The sequence below is a fragment of the Macaca nemestrina genome, chromosome 15 (genome assembly GCF_043159975.1).
Source record: "Macaca nemestrina isolate mMacNem1 chromosome 15, mMacNem.hap1, whole genome shotgun sequence".
Lineage (NCBI taxonomy): Eukaryota > Metazoa > Chordata > Mammalia > Primates > Cercopithecidae > Macaca > Macaca nemestrina.
Window position 1 is genome coordinate 46,995,943 of NC_092139.1, and position 21,452 is coordinate 47,017,394.

The 21,452-nt window shown below is 40.6% G+C and overlaps 1 protein-coding gene and 1 pseudogene across 11 annotated transcripts in view; one reads left to right on the top strand and one right to left on the bottom strand.

Moving 5' to 3' along the window:
• LOC105481498 (taspase 1) overlaps positions 1-21,452 on the bottom strand; it is a 441,844-nt gene that overhangs the window by 165,284 nt on the left and 255,108 nt on the right. For 9 of the 11 annotated variants that reach the window (XM_071079681.1, XM_071079679.1, XM_071079680.1 and 6 more), the window contains one exon: positions 15,631-16,701. The exons of the other annotated variants lie outside the window; for them this stretch is intronic. In XM_071079681.1, the coding sequence (XP_070935782.1) occupies positions 16,609-16,701 (93 nt within the window). In that variant the 3' untranslated portion in view covers positions 15,631-16,608. Of the gene's footprint in view, positions 1-15,630; positions 16,702-21,452 lie in introns of those variants that run through there. 11 annotated transcript variants of the gene reach the window in all.
• Positions 17,805-19,582, top strand: LOC112426611 (glyceraldehyde-3-phosphate dehydrogenase pseudogene; annotated as a pseudogene).

Sequence of the window (21,452 nt, forward strand, 5' to 3'; positions counted from 1 at the left end):
GAGGGATGAGGACACTCGAAGAATGAAGTGTCTAAGAACTCAAGTGAAGAAAGCCTGTAATTCTAAACCTTCCACTGCTTCCTACTTACTTCTAATTTCCTTTTATCTATAAACAATCCTGCAAGCAGTGTTTGCACTATTTCAGCCCAACAACATACCACATCCAGACCTACTGAAAAGACATTTACTGTGATTAAGTCTTTGGACCATAGCCCAACATCCTCCTAGCCACCTACGTGGTTGATTTTTCTTTCTCCTGCCCAGGGAAAGGTCAGCCAAACACAAGTCCCCTGCATAATGTGACACAGGTCTTCTTCATTTTGCCCAGAGTTGACTTCCCTGTACTAAGAAAATGTGCATTTAATAGATATACTCTCTCCAACAAAAGATGGGATCCAGAGAACATTCTTATAGTTGCATACCAAAAAGCATTTCCCCTTTCCTTGTAGAGTCTACACTTCTCTTGGTACCAAGAGGGTTTTGCCTTATTTGACTACACACACACACACACACACACACACACACACACACACACACACACACTCTCACAAACTAACTTGGGTCAGGAATTAAAAACTTTGAGCAGGAATCGGTTTCAGGAGTGGAAGTACCAAATGCTACCACCATCCAGCTCTTGCTAAGCCTTGGGCATTATAGCTAATCATTTAGTAACACTGAAAGACTCCCTTTATGGAGGCTTCCCCATCATCAATGAACTCATTTTATATAAATATTTAGCCAGGCAATAAACTGGACAGCCTATATTACTCAACATCAGCCTCAAAAGACTCTCCCGATTTTATATATACAGCATCTTGGTAGAGTAATACATTTTACACGCATGACATGGTTAGCGATAAATACACCAGGGTAGGTCAAACCCTGTTTGGTTCTCTGCTTTTAACTGTCTTCGGCTTTGTGTGTTTCTTTAATCAGTTGGATGATTTAGATAAACAACATGTATTAGTCTTTGTAAGTATAACATGCCTTGAACTTTTTCCAGATATTCATTCCCATTCATCATCATAATAGGTGCTCCCCCTTGGCCATCATTAAGATTAGAAACGTCCTTGAACCATTTAATGATATTCCACAAGACTGGACAGACTTTTCATGCCTTGATGAATTGCGATCACTCAGCTTAGACCAATGAAATTGGATATCCTTTAATGTGCCTGATGACTTTAAGGAGTTTAGGGAAAGCAGTGCTCCAGCCTCAAAATGGTTTCACAGAATAAAGATCCATTTGGGGAAAGATGCATGAGTTATGTAAAAATTGATGAATGCGTTAGATCTAATCTAATAGCTAACTGCAATGAGTATTATTTATTTGTTCATATTGCTAAATATGGTTTTATCTACAAGTGACTATTTATTAGAGCATTCATTAGAATCCTTAATGAAGGTATGAACTGATTTTTTTAAAGTCCAAGTTAGAATGCAGAAGGAAGATTCCTCCAAGTAAATTGACTTTTAACTGTTCACACCACAGATGAAGAGAAAAAAATGAAAAACTTAAAAACAAGGCTGGGCCAGGATATGTTCCAGCTACCCTGGAGCTAAGAAAAACTAGTTGCTTCTATTTTATGGGGTCTTGCATCTCCAAATGGCCACTGTGGGAATGAATGACCCCCAAAATTTTGTGATACATAAGCAAGCAGACTTGACAATTTGTGCCATAAATATCTTTAATACTTTCACAAATATTTTGATTCCATAGGCTCTGAAACCATTGACATTCCCATGGTGTGGAGCTGCCTATTATATTGGCATATTTAAATCATCTTTGAGTTTCTTCCTAAACCATGGTTTGAGACCACAGGATTAAGAACAGAAACTCCCAGGTGTATAGTAGAGAGCACTGTGCTTGGAGTCAAAAGATCAGCATTCAAGTCCTGGTGCTTTCATAGGCAATTTAATTAAATTACTCACAGAAGCATCAGTTTCTTCTTTTATTCATCAATTATTTATTGAGCATCTGTACTTTTCTGGGCAGTATTCTTGGGGTAGATGAGAGAACAAAAGAGAATACAGGGATTACACTCCACTGTTGGTCTTGTTTGATATAACTTCCTTCCTTCCAGAATTGTTGTATGGGTCAAATGAGACATCAAAAATAAAACTACTTTATAAAGCGCTTTGGGGGAATTTATACACTAACTCCTGGGAGCCATGAGTTGAGGGCTGCTCCAGGGAGTGTCACTTCTGTCCTGTCACAGGCAGAGCAGTCTTCTGCATTTTGGAGAGAACCCTGAGGTAGGCACAGATGCAGATAGTGGTGGTTGGAAATTAGCTGATCCACACTGGAAACAGTGGGGACCAGGGGATATGAAAGGGAACTGTCGTGAGTGATGCAGACATGAAAAGATAAACTCATTGTTGTCATTACTCTGCTGGTTAGATGGTGCCTGCCTGTCCCCTTCCCCAACCCCTGTACCCTAATACGTACCAGCCACCTGCAGGATGGCTTGCAATACATTAGTAACTCTTCTCATGAATCAGCTGGACCTGAAATACTCTAGACTTGAGTTTCTCAAACTGGAGTTTGTGGCTCCTGTGGGTCTATGGATGTAGCCTCCAGAACCATTAATTCAATGACAATACTACAATTTTTAAAATTTTCATTTTGATGACAAACTAAAATAAGTTAATACAGATATACTCAGGGTGACCTTGTAACTCGTCATAATAGGCAATTTCATTTTCTGCATTTGTATTTGAGGTTGTAGCAATGATGATGCCAAATGAACATTTCAGGTAGATGGAAAAGAAAAAAGTGGAAAAACCGAGTGATGATCAATAATGTACGTTTAAGGGCCAGGTGTGGTGGCTCAAGCCTGCAATCCCAGCACTTTGGGAGGCTAAGGCAGGTGGATCACTTGAGGTCAGGAGTTCGAGACCAGCCTGGCCAACATGGTGAACCCTTGTCTCTACCAAAAATACAAAAACTAGCTGGGCGTGGTGGCATGCGCCTGTTAATTCCAGCTAGTCAGGAGGCTGAGGCAGAAGAATCGCTTGAACCCAGGAGGTGGAGGTTGCAGTGAGCCAAGATTGTGCCATTGCACTCCAGCCCATACAACAGAGCAAGACCCTGTCTAAAAAATAAATAAATAATGTATGTTTAAATGTATGTTGAACATTTTGAAAGCCTATGTGGGCTTATCTTTATGTTCATGTTCTGAGCAGAGATGGTGCATGGATCACATCTATGTATATATCAAACTTGGTTGGCAATAAATGTAGTAGTCAACTCCCAATAATTTTTCATGAAATGGCTGTGTCACAGTGTCCCAGGGTGTTTATTAAGTGGATTGGCTGAGAAAAAATAACGGGTAGGTAGTTTAAAACAAATGAATTGTCCAAAAGGAAATGCAATGTCAATCATAATGTTGACAACTCGGATGATGGCTATCAAGTTTAAAATCAACAGGATCAAGTCAACTAATGAAATACTGTTTCCAAATAAATGCTTCTATAATAAAAGCAGTCCTTCTGCTTCTGGAAAGATGAAGTGCAGGTATTTTCCCTATTCCCTCCACTAAGTGTGGCTAAAACACTGGGCATTATGTATAAAACAAATATGAGTAGAGTTGGAAAGGTGAAGATAAAAAGGTGGACTAATTAGGGACTGTGGGACCTGAGGAACAGTATGGTGGTGAGTTCTATTTTCATTTTGCCTCATCTATCCCATCAAATACTACTCATACTGATAACCAGGAGGGTTGCAACATGAATGGCAAAAGACAATCAACAGATGCCAACACAAAGATAAGAGAATTATTTGACAAGGATTTCAAAGCAGCCATTATAAAAATTCTTCAACAAGCAAGTTTGAACATGCTTGAAACAAATGGAATATATTAAATCTCAGCAAAGAAATATAAGATACGAAGAAAAAATACATGGAAATTACAGAGCTAAAAACACAATAACCCAAATTAAATTATATAATAATTAAATGTAAAACAAAACATAGTGTAATGTAATTTATTATATCATTATTAACATGAACTTTATTGGTGTGGAATCTTATATTCACTTAGAAATCTACTTAGATGTATAATTGTACAAGAGCTATATGCATAAAAAGCTTATACCTTTCTATGTACGTTTTGAAGTGGCATTATTTTAAAATAATTTATGTCAATATTAAGGAAACTGAAAATTTTTTTCTCTTATAAGGGTTTCTCATTCAAACAAACATTTTAAAATGACATTTATAATGTATTATGAGCTAAATTATGTTCCCCCAAAATCCATGTTGATGTCCTAAGCCCTGGGGCCTCAGAATGTGACTTCATTTGAAGATACAGCCTTTACAAAAAAAGTAATTAAGGTAAAATGAGGTCATTAGAGTGGACCCTAATCCATTATGACTGACGTCCTTATAAGAAGAGATTAGGACAGAATTCACCAGCGTAACCATCTAGTACTAGGCTTTCTTCCTAGGAGGTTTTTTTATTACTGCTTTAATATCAGTACTTGTTATAGGTCTATTTAGATTTTCTATTTCTTTTTAAGTCCGTTTTGGTAGTTGGTGTTTTCTCTAAGAATTTGTCAATTTCATCTAAGTTGTCTGATTTTTTGGTATACAGTTATCCATGCCATTTCCTTTATATTCTTTTCATTTCTGTAAGGTCAAGCAGTATCATCCCCTCTTCTATTTCTGATTTTAGCCATTTGAGTCTTCTCTCTTTTCTCTTGGTCACTCTAGCTAACAGTTTGTCAGTTTCATTGATCTTTTTGACAAACCAACTTTTGGGTTCATTTTCTCTATTGTTTTTTGATTCTTTATTTCATTAACTCCCTCTCTAATCCTTATTTCCTCCTTCTACTTGCTTTGAGCTTAGTTTGCTCTTCTTTCTCCATTGTCTTAAGGTAGAATGTTTGGTTGTTGATTTGGGATCTTTCTTCTTTTTTAGTGTAGGCATTTAAACTCCCCTGTAAGCACTGCTTTCACTGCACCCCCTAAGTTTTGTCTTTGGTTTCATTCATCTCAAAATATTTTCTTATTTTCCTCTGCTTTTATCTTAGACCTGTTGGTTATTTAGTAGTGTGCTGTTAAATTTTCACGTTTGTGAATTTCCCAAATCTTTCTGTTGCTAATTTTTAATTTTATTCTATTGTGATCAGAGGACATATATTGTATGATTTCAATCCTTTTAAACGTATTAAGGCTTGTCGTATAGCCTAACATACAGTCTATTCTGGTGAATGTGCCATGTGCACTTGAGAAGAATGTTTATTCTGTTGTTGTTGGGCTCTATTGATGTCTGTTAGGTCTGCTTTGTGTACAGTGTTGTTCAAGTCTTATATTTCCTTGTTGATTTATGTCTCATTATTCTATCCAATATTTAAAGTGAAATATTTAAGTCTCTGACTGTTACTGTTGAATTGTCTGTTTTTCCCCTCGATCATGTCAGCTGTGTATTTTGGGATTCTGCTGTCAGGTGCATATATGTTTATAATATTTACAAATTCCTAATGAATTGATCCTTTTATCATTATATTGTATGCCCTTTTTATCTCTAGTAATATATTTTGTTTTAAAATCTATTTTGTCTGGCATTAGTTTAGCCATTACAACTTTCATGTGATTACTGTCTGCATGATATATCTTCTTCCATCTTTATACATTCAACTAATTTACATATTTGAATATAAAGTATATCTTCTGTAGAGAGCATGGAATTGCATCTTGTTTCTCAGTCACGTCTGATACCCTCGCAGCTTTTGACTGGATTTGCTTAATCCACTCACATCTGTGATGGTTAATTTTATGTGTCAACTTGGAGGGTGCTTTAATATGAAATTAGCATTTAAATCAGTGAACACTGAGTAAAGCAGATTGCCCTGTTCTGTGGGTGCCTCATTCAGTGAACTGACAACCTGAATGAATAAAAAGACTGGTCTCCCTAAGCAAGAGGGAATTCTCCAGCAGATCACCTTCAGACGTCATCGGCACTAATCGGCTTTCCTGGGTCTCTGGCTGCTAATCTTCAGACTAGAACTGTATCCAGGGCTCTCCTGAGTCTCAAGTCTGCTGGCTCACTCTACAGATTTTTATTTGCTAGCTTTTATATTCACTTGAGCCGAATCCTTATTTTATATATATTTATATTTAATAAAAATTATATATATAAAATATATATAATATATAAATGTATATATTTTATATAATTATATATATTTATATATATATATAACAAAACTTATTTTATAAAACTACATAATGTTATATAGGTAGACACACATATAATTTTATATATATATGTATGTATGTATGTATATGCTATTGGTTCTTTTTTTCTGGAGAACCCTAATACCTAATGTTACTATTGATATAGTTAGATTTATATTGCCATTTAATTGTTTTCTATATGTCTCATGTCTATTTGGTTCCTCTGTTCCTACTTTACTGCTTTATTTTGCATTGTCAGTATCTCTAGTGTAACATTTTAATTTTATTAATGGTTTTTTAAAACTTATTTAGTTTGTATTTTCTCAGTGGCTGCTCTAGGGCTTACCATATATATCAGAATTCATCAGCATTTACTTCAGATTTATACTAACTTAATTCCATCAAGAAACAGAAACGTTACTCCTATATAGCTCTATTACCCATTCTTCCTTTCTGTGCTATCATCGTCACACGTATTACATCTATAGATGCCACAAACCTAATAATACATCATTGTAATTATTACTTAATGTAATTTTTGTCTATTAAAGAAAGTGAGATAAAGAAGAGTAAGTATATATTTGTAGCATGTTATATGTACTTTCTTATTTATCATTTCTAGCTCTCTTTATTTGTTTCCATGTGTTCAAGTTAAAATTTGTTTCCATGTGTTCAAGTATCATTTCCTCACTCCAGTAAAACTCTGCTTCCACCCATCTCCTTTATGTGGTTGTTGTCAAGTATATTACATTTCCATCTATTATAGCCCAACAATACAATGATACATGTAGTATTTTATACACTTGCTTTATAAAATTAATTAAGAGAAGAAAGGAAAATATATATACTGTCGTTCATAATTGCAATTATCAGTGCTCTTTGTGGACTCCATTTCCATCTGGGTTTACTTGCTTTCAGCCTCACAATTTCCTTTAGTATTTATGGTAAGGCAGGTCTGATAGCAGCAAATTCTTTCAGGTTTTTTTTTTTTTTTCTGGATATGTCTTGATTTTTTTCTTCATTTTTGAAAGACAGTCTTTTAGGATATAAAATTCTTGGTTGATTGCTGTTTATTTCAGCACTTTGAATATGTTGCTCCATTGCCTTCTGACTGCCATGATTTCTTACACAAAGTCAGTTGTTCATTTTATTGGGGTTCCCTTATTAATGACATTTTCCTCTTGCTGCTTTCAAAATGTTCTGCTTGTCTTTGAACTTCAGTATCTTTTCTATGATGTGTTAAATAGACAATAATGGATCTCTTTGTGCTTCCTACTTGAGTTTACTGAGCTTCCTGAGTGTGTTTTCCAGCAAATTTGGGGAGTTTTCAGTTGCTCTTTCTTCAAATACTTTTTCCTCTCCTTTCTCTTTCTTTTCTTCTTCTAGTACTTTCATTATGCATATGTTAGTTTATTTACAGGTGTTCCACAGTTCCTTGAGACTCTTTATTCTTCATTTTATTTTCTCACTGTTCTCCAGATTGTATAATCCCTATCAATCTATAAAATTTGCTTATTCTTTATTCTGGCAGTAAAAAATTTCCTGTTGAGCCTCTTCAGTAATTTTTTTTTAGTTCAGTTGTACTTTTTGACACCAGAATTACCATTTGGTTCTATTTTTATGTCTATCTCTTTATTGATATTCTATATTTGATGAGATATTGTCTTCATAGTGTACTTCTTTAAGCATTTTAAAAAATTCTTTGAGCGTATTTTAATGGCTAAACTCTTTATAAAATCTGACATTTGGTCCCTCTCTGAGGAAGTTTCTGTTGACTGCTTTGTGTGTGTGAGCATGCATGTGTGTGTGTGAGAGAGAAAGACAGACAGATGTATGTCAGAGAGACCGAGTCACTGTACCTGTTTCTTTTGCTGTCTTGTAATTTTTTTAGAAGTGGACATTTTAGGTAACATTTTGTAGCAACTCTGATTACTACTTCCTCTCTTCCCTTTCTGGGTCTTATTTTTATTGTTGTTTCCTTGCTCATTTGCTTTGTGACTTAGCTAGGCTATTTTGATAAAGCCTGCCTTTCTTTCAGAGATGCCCTGCCCAGAGAGGAGGAATCTAGAGACAGTTTAGCCACAGCAGCTTTGCGGAGCTGCGTTGGACTCTGCCCAGTTGGAACTTCCCGGTGGCTTTGTTTACACCATGCGGGGAAAACCGCCTACTCAAGCCTCAGCAATGGTGGATGCCCCTCCCCACTCCAAGCTCAAGCATCCCAGGTCAACTTCAGACTGCTCTGCTGGCAGCGAGAATTTCAAGCCAGTGGGTCTTAGCTTGCTGGGCTCCATGGGGGTGGGATCCACTGAGCAAGACCACTTGGCTCCCTGACTTCAACCCCTTTTCCAGGGGAGTGAATGGTTCTCTCTCGCTGGTGTTCCAGGCACCACTGGGGTGTGAAAAAAAACTCCTGCAGCTAGCTCGGTGTCTGCCCAAATGGCCGCCCAGTTTTGTGCTTGAAACCCAGGGCCCTTGTGGTGTAGGCATCCAAGGGAATCTCCTGGTCTGCGGGTTGCAAAGACTGTGGGAAAAGCATAGTATCTGGGCCAGAATGCACTACCCCCTCACGGCACAGTCCCTCAAGGCTTCCCTTGGCTAGGGAAGGGAGTTCTCCCACACTTTGCGCTTCCCAGGTAAGGCAACGTGCCACCCTGCTTCTGCTCGCCTTCCATGGGCCGCACCCACTGTCTAACCAGTCCCAATGAGATGAGCCGGGTACCTCAGATGGAAATGCAGAAATCACCCGCCTTCTGTGTTGATCTCACTGGGAGCTGCAGACTGGAGCTGTTCCTATTTGGCCATCTTGAGAAGTCTGTTAAGGATAGTTTTAAGGTTTATTCTGATGCCACAGGACTCTTCTTACTCTTTTTCGCTTCTTTCTGGTGAACTAGCTAGCATATTGTTTAGCTTGTTGTTCTTAATACCAGGAGCACCCTTATGCTTGCACTTCACACTGTTTTAGATAAATTCAGTTTCTTTGGAGAAAGCATCAGGGCTCTTTTCTTATAGTCTGCCTCTCCCTCAGCAAACTCTCTAAGCCATTAATCTGGGAGCTGGGCAGGGCAGTAGCCTCTGGTCTTCTTTGTTTGCCCATCCCAGAATGAAATCTCTGATTTATACATGTTGGGGGCAAGGGTGATTGGGACCTCAGTTTTCTTGGGAAAAGAAACTTCTTTCCTGGGGTAGAGTCTCTGTCTATGAATAAGTGATGGCTACAGGAAAGTAGCCTCCAACCTCTCAGATGCGGACACCAGGATCCAGCCTCTTCGACTTGGAGCTGGGGGGGATGAGAAATGCCGGCAGTCTGCTCCTCCTGGTGAGATACAGTAGGACTTGGTGGGGAGCTGAAAGGAGAGGCAGCGCCAGTCTTCTTGGCCACACTCAACCTGAGTGAATCTTCTATCAATATGAGCTGGAAGTTGTGGGGCGGGGAGTGGGTCATAGCCTAAATGCCACAAACTAGCTGTTTTTAGCCAGTTTCAGTAGTTTTTTCTTGAATACATATTTCTTAATCTGTTTTATGCTCTTAGAACATTTTCCAAAGACTCTGGGAAGTGGGAGTCTGTGGCGCTTCTCGTGCTGTCACCCCAGACGTAGAACATCCTCAAACTATCTTCTAAAAGTTTGTTTTGGCCAGGCGCAGTGGCTCACACCTGTAATCCTAGCACTTTGGGAGGCCAAGGTGGGAGGATTGCTTGAGCCTAGGAGTTCAAGACCAACATGGGCAACATGGCAAGACCCTGTCTCTACAAAATATAAAAAATTATCTGGGTGTCATGGTGTACACCTGTAGTCCCAGCTAGTTGGGAGGCTGATGTGGGAGGATTGCTCAAACCTGGGAAGTTGAGGCTGTGGTGAGCCGTGATCATGCCACTGTGCTCCAGCCTGGGCAACAGAAGGAGAACTTGTCTCAAAAATAAATAATAAATAAATATGTCTTGTCTTTTATATTTAGATTTACAGTTTACCTGTAATTTATTTCGGTGTATGGCATGAGATATAATTCACATTTTTTCACTTGTATATCTGCTTGCTCCAGGAACATTTAAAAATACACTTTTCCTACTGCTTTGCTATGCCATAATTGTTGAAAATTAAGTGTCCATATATTTGTGGAAAGTGAAAAGTGACAGAAAAATAAAGCAAAAAAGGAATGTAAAGTGCTGGAGGCGGTGTGGTTAGGAGGGTGCTCAGGGACGATCTTGCCAAGAAGGTAACATTCCAGCAGAGCTGAAGAAGATGAGGGAAGAGCAAGCCATGTGAAGCCATCTGGAAAGTGCTTGCCAAGCAGGGGGTACAAACATGTGCAATGCTTCTGAGATGGAAGGGTGTGTGGGCTGCTTAAAGAACAGCAAGGAGGCCAGAGAACTAGTATGGGGTCAGAGAACAAGAAGGTTCAGATCCTAGGGCCTTGTAGGAACTCTGGGACAAGGTGTACTGGAAGGTTTTGATCAGACAGTTGCCATGATCTTAGTCCTTTGGGTTGCCATTGCACAGGTGACTGTCAGGACAAGAGTGGAAGCAGCGACGCCAGTGCAGAACCTATTGTAATAACTCAGGTAAAAGACAATCTGATTGTAGCAGTGGAGGTGGTAAGGAGCAGTTAGATTCAGCATACACTTTAAAGGAAAGCCAACAGGATTTGTGAATGGATTGGTTGTGGAATCAGAAGGAAAGTAAAAATTCAAGGATGTCAGGTGGCGGCTCCCAATGAATCTAGCCTCTGCTACAAATGTCCTTAGGCTGTCCCTCCCTCTTGAATCTGGGCTGAACCAGGTGATTTAATGTAAGCAATAAATGTGGCAAAAGTGATGCTGGGCCATTATGCTGGGTCATCTGTAGAAGAACTACAGGTTTAGTAGTTCTTCTAAACCTAAACCTACAGGTTCAGACCTAAACCTGTAGAAGGCCTGGTAGTTTCTGCTTTTCTGCTCCTGGGAAGCTTGAGCTCCCTTGTCTTTTGGGGACATGGTGTGGAAAGATGCTGTAGAGAGGCTCTGAGCCTGCATGGAGTAAGAAGGACACTCAGCTATCCAGCATCCCAGCTCGGCCTATCCCGTAGCTCACCTTCCAGCTAAATGCAGCACACTAGTGACTACCAGCAAGAGCAGCAGAAAAACCACTAAGTTATGTCAAGCTCAATTTGCAGAATTGTGGGTAAATAAAACAGTTGTTGTTTAAGCCACTAAGGCTTGGGGTGATTTGTTGTTCAGCCATAGAACATGAAACAGATGACCCCTAGAGTTTTGGCCTGAGTGCCCAGAAGGATGGAGCTACCATTTACCAGATGGGAAAGACTGCTAGTTAACAGGTGTGGGGGAAGAACCTGGGTGGAAATAATAAAATCTTACTACCTGTACATGGAAAAGAACACGTTTTTCTTCATATATTAGAAGATGTCCTCTACCTTGTAAGCATTACTGGATTTTCCAAGGCCAGGAAAGATCATTTTAGGAGTAACTCTTTGGATCTCCATCACAATAGCGACAGTAGAGGTTAAAGGAATTGTTTTGAATTTTTTTCTTTCAGGCTTCTGACACTCTGTGGACAATCAAAGAAATCCCCATGGCAATTCCAGGCAAAGAAACTCCCACCCACAAAGTTTTTCTGGCATTGCCACTGTGGTTTCAGGGCTTCAGCAACTGCACCATGTAAAGGAGAAACCACTGAACTCACTTTCCCTCCCAGCTTTCCACAACTGGTCATCATGAACCACCTTGGGCTTGGCTGATGGTCGTCTGGAAGCTGAGTGTGCCGCCTTGGAGGGAAGCCCTTGCCAGTTTTAGATTTAATCCTTCCTGTGGCCAAACACTTTAGAGACAGAAGCATAGGGGGAAGAAAAAGATTGCCTGGTCAATTTGGTCAGCCTGTGAGTTTCTGATCATAGACATCTGGCCAATACCTTGCGGACTTGAATGCAAATTAAGTGCTGGGGAAGGGTGGTGTGTTCCTTAAGAATTCTGAAGGCCCCAGAACAAATATTAATGTGATATTATTAACTTTATGTTTCCAAACTCCCATTCACTCCCACTATAGCCCACTACATTTACCTACTCATACCTCTTTCCCCTGGTTAATCAGCTTCTGGGAAAGGTTTAGGATAAAGGAAGACAAAGTAATCATATACATTAATCATAAACACAGGGTTTCATTGCTGCTGGGCTCAGCCTTGTCTTGGGCCAGTGTTCCTGCGACATGGAGTGGCTTCCACCTCTGCTCCCTCTGAAGGTCCTCCACCAGCCACTGCAACCTCAAGGTGAACAGGAAGTCTGGGCTTTGCAGCCAGAAGGGACTCCAGTGTTGAGCGTTTATAGGATTTATGTCAGAACAAACCTGATGTGCCTTACTTAAACATTCAGTTTTAAGAAAAATTTTGGAAGACATTTAAAAAAATTTACCATGAAATTATGTTATGAGGCCGGGCGCGGTGGCTCAAGCCTGTAATCCCAGCACTTTGGGAGGCCGAGGCGGGCAGATCACGAGGTCAGGAGATCGAGACCATCCTGGCTAACACGGTGAAACCCCGTCTCTACTAAAAATACAAAAAATTAGCCAGGCGTGGTGGTGCGCGCCTGTAGTCCCAGCTACTTGGAGGCTGAGGCAGGAGAATAGTGTGAACCCGGGAGGCGGAGCTTGCAGTGAGCCGAGATCGTGCCACTGCACTCCAGCCTGGGCGACAGAGCGAGACTCCGTCTCAAAGTCTAAAAAAAAAAAAAAAATTACCACTCTCAAATGTGGCAGAAAACTGGGAATTATGCAAAAAAGGCTTTTGAGTAGCGTCGAGAGATGTCCTCATATCCATAAACCAAAATTCATTCACTTTGCTCACAGACAAGCCCCTCAGACTAGCATCTAGGACTTATTTATACACACTTTGTAAAAATTTCTAACAGATATTGATATCCAAATTCAATTTCACATTAATTTTCTATCTTTCCAACTACTATTTTAGGTTCAGGGTGTAGGTGTGCAGGTTTGTTACATGGGTAGAGTGTTGTGGGGGTTTGGTTTACAGATAATTTTATCACCCAGTTAATCAGCATAGGACCTGATAGGTGGTTTTTCAATTCTTACCCTCTTCTCACCCTCCACCCTCAAGTAGGCCTTGGTGTCGATTGTTCCCTTCTTTGAGTCCACGTGAACTCAGTGTTTAGTTTAGCTCCCACTTATAAGTGAGAATATGCAGTATTTGATTCTCTGCTTAGGATAATGGCCTCCAGCTCCATTCATGTTGCCACAGAGGACATGATTTCATTCTTTTTTTTTTTTTGGAGATGGAGTTTCACTCAGTCACCTAGGCTGGAGTGCAATGGCATGATCTTGGCTCACTGCAACCTCTGCCTCCCAGGTTCAAGTGATTCTCTTGCCTCAACCTCCCAATTAGGTGGGATTATAGGCACCCACCACCACGCTCAGCTTAATTTTTGTATTTTTTAGTAGAGATGGGGTTTCACCATGTTGGCCAGGCTGGTCTCAAACTCCTGACCTCAGGTGATCCGCCCGCCTTGGCCTCCCAAAGTGCTGGGATTACAGGCGTGGGCCAACGTGCCCAGCCGATTTCGTTCTTTTTTATGGTTGTGTAGTACTCCATGGTGTATATGTACCGCATTTTCTTTATCTAGTTCACTGCTGATGGACATCTAGGTTGATTCCATGTCTTTGCTATTGTGAATAGTGCTGCAATGAACATACGCATGTATTGTCTTTACAGCAGAATGACTTACATTTCTTTAGGTATATACCTAGTAACGGGATTGTTGGGTTGAATGGTAGTTCCATTTTAAGTTCTTTGAGAAATCTCCAGGCTGCTTTCCACAGTGGCTGACATAATTTACATCACCACCAGCAGAGTATAAGTGTTTTCCTTTCTCCACATCAAGTTCACATTCAGAAGCGGTAATTAGAAGGTAAGAAAGGGCCTGCCATAGGCAGACATACTGAAGGCAGAGAAAGCAGTGGCAGAGCTGACAAGACAGCCCAATCAGCACAGGCACTCCAGGTGCCTTAAGCAAAACCACATGCTCTTGCCTCCTCACCAAGCCCTGGAGATGCCCCTGTTTCCAAACCCAGAGCTAGGTCAGTGACCACCTTGAGGAATCCAGACTAGGCTTAATTGTACTCAAGAGAACCAGATATCCAGCACTCAGACCTTACAAAGAAATCAAATATAGGCCCATAGTTAAAAGTATCCATGTTAAAAGTGGGCAACTTAATACACAGCTTCAGGTTCTTGGTGACATAAGCCAGACTAGATAATGAGGTTATTTCCCTATCTGTTTCTACCTTTTCTACTCTAGTGTGAAATGAAGTTGACTTTACATCTCTCAGTATTCTCTGGTTCCAGTAGCTGATCTTTAATATCTGATCTGATAAGGAAGGAACTTATATTACCTGTTACATTTTTGCCTCCATGATTCTGAATATCACTATGTTCCCCCTCTTGGCTTCACAATATTCCTTTAAAAAAGTTTAGAAAATTGGAGAGTAAAGTCTTGACAAACTGTTCTTGGAGAGGCTGTACTCTTTTATACTGGCCAGTTTTTAAACTCTTAATAAAAGGGGTCCTTAACAAGCTCAGACTTTTAAATATAAATGGAGAAAAGGCAAAAGGAGATGAAAGAAGTGGCATTCCTGGTGAAATTGGTCAGACGATTTTCAGACTCCAAAGTGTCCTGATAGTTTTATGTGATCCAATCCAGTTCCTGAAAAATCTCTGCCAACAGGTAACAGGTCTTTGAAAGCTTTTGAAGCCAAAGGCTCCCCACCAGCCAGCCCATCTCTCACTAAGTTCTCAGCCTGATTAAGAATGAGAAACAGATACCATGGCACCAACCTGTCTATGAGAGCACAGCAAGACAAATGTAATTGCCTGTACCAGGAATACAAATCGGCAACTCTCAAATTATTCATATTTACACCCACTCCATTTTGGTTGTCTTTCCTTTATAATTTGGCCATACATTGATGTCAAGTGTATAATTTTATCTGGGCTTTATCAGTTACCGCCCAGAGCCATGATTACATGGTGCAGGGAACTTCCTCCCCTTGAGCGAGTCTATCTTTAGTATCTTCTTGATAACTACTTCTTACATTAAAAAAAAAAAATCAAAAGGAAAGTCTTGGTTTTCTTACGTGGCTCCAGAATCCCTGAATACAACATTTAGAAGTAATTTATCAACTGAAACTATCGAGCTTTTAGCTGCCACTACAATTTTTCAAAGCAAAGTGTTCTTATTCCTTCTCCTTGTTATTTTTATCAAATTGCAACAGAAATTTTGGGACTTCCATTATTGACCATTCAGTCATGTACTAAGTTCAACTTTCATCTTGCCAGTGTCTTCTTTAACTGCGTAAGACTGGCCTTGGAACAATTAGAATAACAGCAAGATGAATAATGGTATGATTTCCGGGAGAACATTTTATAAACAAAATAAATAACAACTGTCCAATCAAGGATTCAAAAGATAATTTATTAGTCTGAGAAGAGGAGTCACATACTATACCCAGTAATACACTTCTTTTATTTTTGTGCCTTTATCTTAAAAATATATTTAAACAAAAACAAAGATAATATTGAATTTTCCCATAAACTTTGCTTTCTTATTTACAGTGTTATATTGTAAATAACATTCCATTATACACAAATTAAGGACTGTGCATTACTGTATGTTCTCTTTACATATTCTTTCATAATATAGTCCATACAGCTCGAAGCTATGCAATATTTAAGCTTAGAAAAGCTTGATGAAAGAAGTACAAACTGTATCAATCAGACTATTATTTTAAAAGGTTCTGACATTAATTCTCTGCTAGATTGTTTCACTGAAACCATTCTTTGTTAAAGAAAAATGCCCCGTATAAGGGATGAGAACAACAGTTTAAGTTACCACAGGATCCACTTAAACTGGTTAACAAATAAAAACATTTTATTACTTATCACTGTTATTAAATGAAGCACTACCACTGTCAAGTCATTTAAACAAGTAGATTTACTCTTCAGTTCTGACACATTACATCAGCGACAGTTGGTACCTCTTTATGAAATAAAAAATGTTTCCTGCAACTTTAGGTTTTACTTGTAAACAGTTAAAGCACACATTTTGTAAAGATGATTTAACCATTCCTGGTCACACAATGAGGAGTTTCTATTTCATCCAGGGAGAAGCAAACACACATACTCCACACATACACACACGCACACATGTGCGCACACACACACACACACACACACACACAGTCCCGCTCACCCGCCAAAGGCCCGCGTGTCACTAAGCGCTAACTACAGCAGCACTTGTGTCTCGAGCAGTGCACGAGGTTGCAATAGGAATTGTAAAACAAGAAAGATAAAACAGCCAACTTCAGTTAAAAATCCCAAAAAGCTCAGATTCTGAAACGCCTCTCAGACACTTCACACTCAGCCCGAAGGGTCAGTTCACTGGGCTCTCCAGGCGGCACACCCCACCTTCGATTGCCACGGACTGTCCTGCCACCGCACCGGGAGGGAGTCTTGAAATGTGAGTCTGCAGAGACAGAGACAGGAGAGCATCAGGGGGGGTCAGCAGTGTCCTACACCCCAACCCGTGTCCAAAAAAGGTAGAGGAAACACCAGAGCATTAGGCCTTCACTTTGCTTCTGAGCAGCCACAGACTGTACCGCTGGTAAACTTTAGTTACTGAAAGACCGTTTGTTCAAATCGCTGAGGAAATATGTACTGAGCATCTGCTACATGCCAAGCACAGCACTAGCAACTGAGATAGAGAGGTGACCAAGTTAGTCAAGACCCCTGACACAGAATGTATAGTTCAGTCATATTCACAAGAGTAGCAGTTTTAATGCCAGCTCTATTGAGTATAGTTGTTACGTGAAAACTAGTAATTTGTATATGTTTTGTCCTCTAAACAGAGTAACTAAGGATACTTAATTCATGTTTATACCCCAAATTTATTCCTTAAAGAATTTCAGTAGCTTACAAAAACTCAGGTAATTCAATAGACTAAAATAGGAGAGGAAATGAGAAGAAAAACAAGAGCTTACAAAATAAGGGAAAAACGGAAGTGGGGCTAACAAAGAAATCTAAGCTGAGAAGTTTGGTACCCGTGCCAGAGGCAAGCCTGCTGCCCTGTCTCTCAGTTTCCTAGCAACAGAGATCAGGTTGGTGGTTCATGTAGCATAAAGCTCACAGCAAACTCATTGCTTGGATGAGAACAATTGTTCCTGGCACTGAGACCAAGGAGTCATTTCTCCTATAGGTCTTTGTAAAGAGGGCCCTGTGTTTAGGGACTGAGTGAAGACATCAGCTGTACAACGGGGAGTTTTGTAGGGCTGAGTGTTACAACATCACTCAGAGGAGGCTGGGGCTGGAGGCTCTGGTAGAAGACAGTAAGCACTTCACTCTGTTTCATGAGGGGTCAGGATGAGGTCAGTCAAGAATTCCTCATTTTGGTGATCTGGCTTAATCCAAGGATAGATAAATGCCTGGAATTTCTAAGAAGAAAGAGGGGCTGCATAAACTTCAGGCAATCCTCTCTACTTGTTTCTCTAAACGAGCTTTTCCTAAGTACTGAAACCTTGGGGAGTCTCATCAGAAGACAAGTAACCTTGGTCTGAAAAAGTGTGAGCCAAGATGTGTTTGAAGCTTCCCGTGGCGGCTCAGTGGGGCATCAAATCATATAAACAGTGGGAGCTGTTGAAGATACTGTTTTATATGAACTTATCTCCAGAGTTCTTTTTGAGAGAAGTGAGTTTAAATTTCTCTTTAGCCTAAAAACAGACCACTTTCTACAACAAACCAGGATGTCGGCATAAAAAATGCAATAAACTATTTTACATTGAGCAAATGGGTAAGGACTAGGTAGACTCTAGAGTATCCCACAAGCAGAAGAACTTAATAAGGTACCTTTACCATATTTAAATAGCAATGCACTTTTACAGGAATTTGGAACAATGGGAAATAACACATTAAAATGATACATGAGAAAGCAGCAGACATCCATTTTGGGTCATCTCCCTCCACTCCTTGCTGGACGCCATGTCTCTAACACCCTTCTCTGGCTCTTTCTCAAGGGAAGCCTTGACCAGGCACCCAACTCAACTTAGAAGCTCTTCTAGCTCCTATAGCACCCATATGAGCCCTTCTCATCCAGTCTTGGTTTTGAGTTTTCAGGTTTCTGTAATTGAAAGTCAGTTATGGGCAGAAGCTTGTGTTAACATACATCTCAGTTTCCCTGTACCTGACCATGTGTTTCACATAGAAGCACACCACTCTGGAAATGCTGAGTGGGTAAATGAGTGAAACAGACCATTCTAAGGCTATGTTTATATAAACATGCAGAATCTTAAGGCTCTCTGCTCCTCCCGTTCAAGAGACAGCCACATCTTTTCGTGCAGTGCTAGCCACATCCCTGGTGAAGGTGAAGGTGAAGGCCACAGTAAAAGGATTTGGCGCTGGTCACTAGGGCAGCTTTTAACTCCAGTAAAGTAGATGTTCTCGCCAACAATGACTTCTCCCTTGACCTCAACTACATAGTCTACATGTTCCAGTATGGTTCCACCCATGGCATATCCCACGGCACCATCAAGGCTGAGAATGGGAAGCTTGTCATCAATGGAAATCCCATCACCATCTTTCAGGAGTGAGATCCCACCAAAATCAAATGGGGCAATGCTGATGCTCAGTACATTGTGGAGTCCACCAGTACCTTCACGACCATGGAGAAGGCTGGGACTCACTTGCAGCAGGGAGCCAAAAGGGTCATCATCTCTGCCCCCTCTGCTGAGACCCCCATGTTCATATAGGCATGAACCATGAGAAGTATGACAACAGTCTCAAGATCGTCAGCAGTGCCTCCTGTACCACCAACTGCTTAGCACCCCTGGCCAAAGCTATCTATGGCAACTTAGGCATCATGGAAGGATTCATGACCACAGTCCACGCCATCACTGCCACCCAGAAGACTGTGGATGGCCCCAAGGGAAACTGTGGCATGATGGCTGTGGGGTTCTCCAGAACATCATCCCTGCATCTACTGGCACTGCTAAGGCTGTGGGCAAGGTCATCCCCGAGATGAACAGGAAGCTCACTGACATGGTTTTCCATGTCCCCGTCGCCAATGTGTCAGTTGTGGACCTGACCTACCATCTGGAGAAACCTGCCAAATATGAGGATATCAAGAAGGTGGTGAAGCAGGCGTCAGAGGGCCCCTCAAAGGCATCCTGGGCTACACTGAGCACCAGATTGTCTCCTTCAACTTTAACAGTGACACCCACTCTTCCATCTTCCATGCTGGGGCTGGCAATGCCCTCAACAACCACTCTGTCAGGCTCATTTCCTGGTATGACAATGAATTTGGCTACCGCAATACGGTGGTGGACCTCATGGCCCACATGGCCTCCAAGGAGTAAGATCCCTGGACCACCAGCCCCAGTGACATCATGAAAGGAAGAGACCCTCAGCTGCTGGGAGTCCCTGTCCACACTCAGTCCCCTACCACGCTGAGAATCTCCCCTCCACACAATGTCCACACAGACACCCTGAAGAGGGAGGGTTCTAGGGAGCCTCACCCTGTTGTATGCCATGAATAAAGTCCCCTGTGCTCAGGCAAAAAAAAAAAAAAAAAAAAGGAAAACATTTTAAGTGTTTTAACTGATATGACCAATCTGTTTGGTTGAAAAGTCAGTCACACTAGTTTGCCATAGTAAAGATTAAGCTTAGATTTTTTTGGCCGGGCGCGGGTGGTTCACGCCTGTAATCCAAGCACTTTGGGAGGCTGAGGCGGGCGGATCCTCTGAGGTCAGGAGTTCGAGAGCAGCCTGGCCAACAGGGCAAAACCCCATCTCTACTAAAAACTAAAAAAACAAAAAAATTAGCTGGGTATGGTGGCGCATGCCTGTAAATCTCAGCTACTCGGGAGACTGAGGCAGGAGAATCACTTGACCCCAGGAGGCAGAGGTTGCAGTGAGCCAAGATTGTGCCGCTGCACTCCAGCACTCCCTCTAAAAAAAAAAAAAAAAAAAAAGGCCAGGTATAGTAGCTCACGACTGCAATCTCAGCACTTTGGGAGGCCAAGGCAGGAGGATCACAAGGTCAGGAGTTTGAGATCATCCTGGCTAACACAGTGAAACCCTGTCTCTACTAAAAATACCAAAAAAATTAGCCAGACGTGGTGGTGGGCACCTGTAGTCCCAGCTACTTGGGAGGCTGAGGCTGGAGAATGGCGTGAACCCGGGAGGTGGAGCTTGCAGTGAGCCCAGCTTGCATGCCACTGCACTCCAGCCTGGGCGACAGAGCAAGACTCCGTCTCAAAACAAAACAAAACAAACTTAGATTTTTTTTAAGTACTGACTAACTAAAATTTTCCACCTTCCAAGTGATGGTGCTGTTAGAATAGAGATGTAGCTCTAGATTCTCAGATGCACACAGCTCCACACCAATGGGATCCACTGGCCGTGTAGTTATAATTTGCTGCTTTGTTGCTAATTCCCAGAGAAGCACAGACAGATTCTTGAGGTTAACACCCCTTGAAAAACTATCAACTTATAAATTAAACTGACTGTTCAAAGCCAACATTATTAGGGCTATATCTTTTTATAAAATCAAATACACTGGATTAAAAAATTTTAGCTCAAAGATTCTAAAATAAGAAAATTAAAAGTAATATAGAAAGTATATCATTACCTGATAACCTAATCACAATCTAAGTAATAGCTGAAATTTCCTATCATTCATACTCAATGTTAAGATCTTTTAAGACCACCTTAGAAACTGCTCTTGTATGGTTTCTAAGAAAACTGCACATGACTTAATTTAAAAAGTCCGCTTCCAGATAGAGACCATTGGAGGCATGAGCAACTTAAACAGTAGTCAAATGGGGGTCCTGAGTCTTGTACGTTTGTTGTGTTATGCTGCATTAATAACATTCTGACAAATCCAACACCAGGAGGAACGTGAAAAACACTAGGGTAAACTTGTTTGCATGGGCATTTTCCTTCCTGGAAAAACTCGAGCCTCCTGAGACACAAGTGTGTTCAGCTCAATTTGATGTTACCATGTACTTTTGAAGAAACAGAGATCCTTTTTTTCTACCACTTTCCCTTCTCCCGTTAATTCTTTCTTACTGTTCAAATTGCTGAGTAATAGAAAACATCTAATTTTTCATTCACTAACAATGTCACATGAACTTTAATAGAATCTGGAATATTGTGTATAGTTTATAGAATAAAAATCCATTTAACAACAAGTTAAGCTTCTCTTCTGTATTCAACACTATTTGGG